Source organism: Centroberyx affinis, unplaced genomic scaffold (genome assembly GCF_046629955.1).
Source record: "Centroberyx affinis isolate AG114_WGS23_722 - 3 ecotype Tasmania unplaced genomic scaffold, CSIRO-AGI_Caff_v1 ptg002762l_1, whole genome shotgun sequence".
NCBI lineage: Eukaryota > Metazoa > Chordata > Actinopteri > Beryciformes > Berycidae > Centroberyx > Centroberyx affinis.
Window position 1 is genome coordinate 5,001 of NW_027280923.1, and position 5,000 is coordinate 10,000.

Consider the following 5,000-nt stretch of genomic DNA (forward strand, 5'->3'; position numbering starts at 1 on the left):
GACCTTAAACGAGAGGTTTTAGTTGTCTAACCGGAACCTGAACCCAGACCTTAAAAGAGTCGTTTTAGTCGTCTAACCGGAACCTGAACCCAGACCTTAAACGAGACGTTTTAGTCGCCTAACCCGGAACCTGAACCCAAACCTTAACCAAGTCGTTTTAGTCGTCTAACCCGGAACCTGAACCCAGACCTTAAACGAGTCGTTTTAGTCGTCTAACCGGAACCTGAACCCAGACCTTAAACGAGACGTTTTAGTCGTCTAACCCGGAACCTGAACCCAAACCTTAACCGAGTCGTTTTAGTGGTCTGACCGGAACCTGAACCCAGACCTTAACCAAGTCATTTTAGTCGTCTAACCCGGAACCTGAACCCAGACTTTAACCGAGTCGTTTTAGTGGTCTGACCGGAACCTGAACCCAGACCTTAACCAAGTCGTTTTAGTCGTCTAACTGGAACCTGAACCCAGACCTTAACCGAGTCATTTTAGTGGTCTGACCGGAACCCGAACCCAGACCTTAACCGAGTCGTTTTAGTCGTCTGACTGGAACCCGAACCCAGACCTTAATCGAGTCGTTTTAGTGGTCTGACCGGAACCCGAACCCAGACCTTAACCGAGTCATTTTTGTCGTCTAACCGGAACCTGAACCCAGACCTGAACCAAGTCGTTTTAGTCGTCTAACCGGAACCTGAACCCAGACCTTAACCGAGTCGTTTAGTCGTCTAACCAGAACCTGAACCCAGACCTTAAACGAGTCGTTTTAGCCGTCTGACCGGAACCTGAACCCAGACCTTAACCGAGTTGTTTTAGTCGTCTAACCCGGAACCTGAACCCAAACCTTAACCGAGTCATTTTAGTGGTCTGACCGGAACCTGAACCCAGACCTTAACCGAGTTGTTTTAGTTTCCGAAACTGAACCGCTAGTCAACCTTTAGGTGAAAATGTCCAGTTCATGTTTTTGTCTCAGAATCCAGTTCATGGTGGAGGAACGTCATTTTCTCATAATTCGTGTCCACAGCAGGTAAATCTGAGTTTCACAGTTTGTGCTCATTTCAGGACTTTTCATCACATCATGTCTGTTCTCCCCTGGGTGCTCGTTCCTCTCCCCTCCCACCATCTCTCCTTCTATCTCCTGCTTTCACATCGCCTCCTCCTTTTTCTTCTCCTGCACCTCTCCTCCTGTCACAGTTGTTTCCTCTAATCATCTCCCATCAGCTCCCTTCAACTCTGCCTGGCTCTTTCCTCCCATGCTGTTCAAGTATGCTTGAAGTCAGAGGAAATATCACTCATCTGAAGACTTAAAGTACACTTGTACGAATCTGTGCTCTTCATGTATTGTCTAGGGGAACTGGAGAGGTACTGCTCGAGTTCAGTTTATTTGAGCAGGTGAGAACTAGAAATAACCGCCTCGTGGTTGTATGTCTCCGCCAATAAACTTTGTTTTATCATCGCAAGGACAGTTTTTATTTATTGAACATATATAATTAATGTGATTATTAGGTCAACTTAAAGGATTTTGGTGTCTGCAAAAGTAAGTGACAGCACTTCCACCGTTTTTGTAGAATGACCCAAGATCGTTTTCTCAGCTACAGTGGTAAGCAAAACATTATGATGTCACAGTGAAGCTGACCTTTGACCTTTTGGATATAAAATGTCATCACTTCATCATTTTATCCTATTAGACATTTGTGTGAAATTTTGTCATAATTAGCATATGAATTGTTGAGTTATGGCCAAAAACGTATTTTGTGAGGTCACAGTGACCTTGACCTTTGACCACCAAAATCTGATCAGTTCATCCTTGAGTCCAAGTGGACATTTGTGCCAAATTTTAAGAAATTCCCTGAAGGCGTTCCTGAGAAATCGTGTTCATGGGACGTACGGACATACCCGAAAACATTATGCCTCTAACAAGAAAACCGTGGTGCGGGTTGTTAATCCAGCCGACTACAGGAAACCACCCCAAAACGCAAGGGATTATGGGTAGCAGGAGACGGATGTTAACGTTTGATAGCCAGCAATTCCTCATGGAAAGCCTAAGCAGAAGAAAATGAACCGAGGGAAAACCAAACCATCTGATACCTACGAAAGACATCATGCTGCAGTCTGGACTGATGCTCATATTCAGCTGCTTCTTCATGTGTTCTGAACTGATATGAACACCACAGAAGAAGAGACGGACAAGTCCATCATGTTAGATAAAGTTACAGGAACTGGAGGAGAGATTTGTTTTGACTCTCTAACCTGGCAGGATGACAGGTTAAAACTCCGGCCAATAAACAAGCTGCTTGTGAGTCATGTGACATGCTGTTTATTGCTTTTAATTGGGCAGTGTGAACCTAAATGACCCAAATACAAAAAATCTCAACTTTTCCACGGTGATTTGGACCAAAGAAAACGAGCTGTAGATGCGATCGCACCCTCAGATAGACACGGAAGCCAATTCCTACTAATCTGTCACTCTCACCTCTCCCCATCTTTCTATTTAGACTTCTCTTTCGTCTTCTCCAATCTCCTCCTCCCCTCCTCTCTCTCCATGGACACAGCATTCTCCTGTCCCCCCCCCCCCCCCCTCCGCTCCCTCCCCCAAGTCTCTCAACAGCCAAAGCTCCCAAATATTTCCTGAATCTGAGCATGAAAATACATGAGGCTTTTGGCACGAGTCATTTCGAAGCCTCCGATCCAAAACGCGCACCGCTGCGGCTTTCAGAGGGAGGAGGAGGAGATGAAGCGGGGGGGGGGAATGAGGAGGCACAGGCGGTCCAGTTTTCCCCCTTTTGTCTCTCACTTCACACTTTCCAATCTCTCTCCGAGGGCGGGCGGGACGCAGAGCGCTGACTAGCGTCCAGAAATTCCTGCGACGGAGGCCAAGGAGCATTGCAGGAATACTTCTACCTGCTTGCCTCAGCCCCCGGCGTCCCGGCAAGAATCAGATCGGAGAGCGCACAAAAGACACAAACAGTCCGATCAGTCCCACACCCGGTCTCTCCCTGCCACTCTCTCCCTGTGTAATGTGATACCGCCGGGGCAGATTAGCGTCCCTTGTTGGGGGACAGAATGCAGCGTGATGCGCCGCATGCCGACTGACAGCATCTGAGAGGTGCAAACAGCTCTCATTCCTCGGACCTAAGCTGCATATTTAGCCTCATATTTGCCATCGCTTTGGAACTTATTTTTAAAGTCGGAGGTGGGAAGACGCATCGTGTTTTGAACGACGTGCAGCAGTTGCTCTGTGAAACCAAACCTCTTCATTTTATCCCTGAAATGTCCTTAATTTCTCATTACATAAACATTAATTATCCATTAAAAATAGCTTTAAAAAGTAAGGTTAGTATCATGGGTTTATAAGGGATTTATTCATGGGTTGATTCACAGAGACACTAGAAATTAAAGGATTTTTCATGCATTTTGTGCAGGTTTACAGGTTATTAATGAGTTATTAATGGGACGTTCCTGTCTCCTTGAATTTTACATTAAATTACAAAGTTACAAGTCACAAGTTAAGAGGTGTTTAAGGAGGTTTTGATGGGGTCTCCTCGATTAATAAATCCCTTAACTAATATTAAGGAGATTTTGCATGAATTAAGGGGTGAATTAATGTAAATGTAAGGGTATTTTAAAGGATTTCGTTCTCTACTGATGAATTGATCCTATTAAAGGATTAGCTGATGAAGACTGTGATATACGATCGGTTTGACTACTGTTGACAAAATGTAAATTATTGTAAGTCGCTTTGGACAAAAGTGTCTGCTAAATGATGTGATGTGATGTGGTGTGGTGTGGTGTGATGTGATGTGGTGTGGTGTGGTGTGGTGTGATGTGGTGTGGTGTGGTGTGGTGTGGTGTGATGTGGTGTGGTGTGGTGTGGTGTGGTGTGATGTGATGTGATGTGGTGTGGTGTGGTGTGGTGTGGTGTGGTGTGGTGTGGTGTGGTGTGGTGTGGTGTGGTGTGGTGTGGTGTGGTGTGATGTGGTGTGGTGTGGTGTGGTGTGGTGTGGTGTGATGTGATGTGGTGTGGTGTGGTGTGGTGTGGTGTGGTGTGGTGTGGTGTGGTGTGGTGTGGTGTGGTGTGGTGTGGTGTGGTGTGGTGTGATGTGATGTGATGTGGTGTGGTGTGATGTGGTGTGGTGTGGTGTGGTGTGATGTGATGTGATGTACCTGGAGACGTTGGAGTTGTCTCGTATGCGGGTGTGGCAGAGCATGTTGGGCGTCCGCTGGGACACCAGGACCTTGATCTGGTCCACGGAGCTGCTGAGCTTCAGGTAGCCCAGGTAGAGACCCGGGGCCAGGCGGTGGGTGCTGCGCCGCTGGTACGCCAAGATGTCCTGGAGGGAGGGGGGGGGGGGGGGGCAGAAAGAAAGACAACATCTGTTATGAATGTTATGAACTTCTCTCGGCAGGTTCACACCAATTCACACCTCCACTCCTGTAACTACATGTACAACAAAGACCAGCCAATAGCAGAAGGCAGTTCAGTACCCTACTTCACCATGGCTTCACCAAAGATTTGCGTTTGGGGTTTAGTTACTAGAAGTATTAGCAGGAAAATGCAGTGAAGTATGAAAAGTAGAAGTCGTCATTCTGTCAGAACCTGTCAGAAGTATTTTAATTAGGGCTGCAACTAACGATTATTTTCATTGTCGATTAATCTGTCGATTCTTTTTCTCGATTAATCGATTAGTTGTTTGGTCTATAAAATGTCAGAAAATGGTGAAAAATGTGGATCAGTGTTTCCCAAAGCCCAAGATGACGTCCTCAAATGTCTTGTTTTGTCCACAACCCAAAGATATTCAGTTTACTGTCATAGAGGAGGAAAGAAACCAGAAAATATTCACATTTAAGAAGCTGGAATCAGAGAATTTTGACTTATTTCTCTTAAAAAATTAGTCAAACCGATTAATCGATTATCAAAATAGTTGGCGATTAATTTAATAGTTGACAGCTAATCGATTAATCGATTAATCGTTGCAGCTCTAATTTTAATGTTGTCGGTCTAACTGCTC

The 5,000-nt window shown here is 45.5% G+C and overlaps 1 protein-coding gene across 1 annotated transcript in view; it reads right to left on the bottom strand.

Moving 5' to 3' along the window:
• Window positions 1–5,000, bottom strand: part of LOC139657810 (ankyrin repeat and fibronectin type-III domain-containing protein 1-like) — a gene marked incomplete at both ends in the record, with an annotated part of 12,373 nt that overhangs the window by 2,640 nt on the left and 4,733 nt on the right. Inside the window, one exon of the mRNA XM_071535739.1 lies at window positions 4,156–4,322. Within this exon, the coding sequence (XP_071391840.1) occupies window positions 4,156–4,322 (167 nt within the window). The remainder of the gene's footprint in view (window positions 1–4,155; window positions 4,323–5,000) is intronic.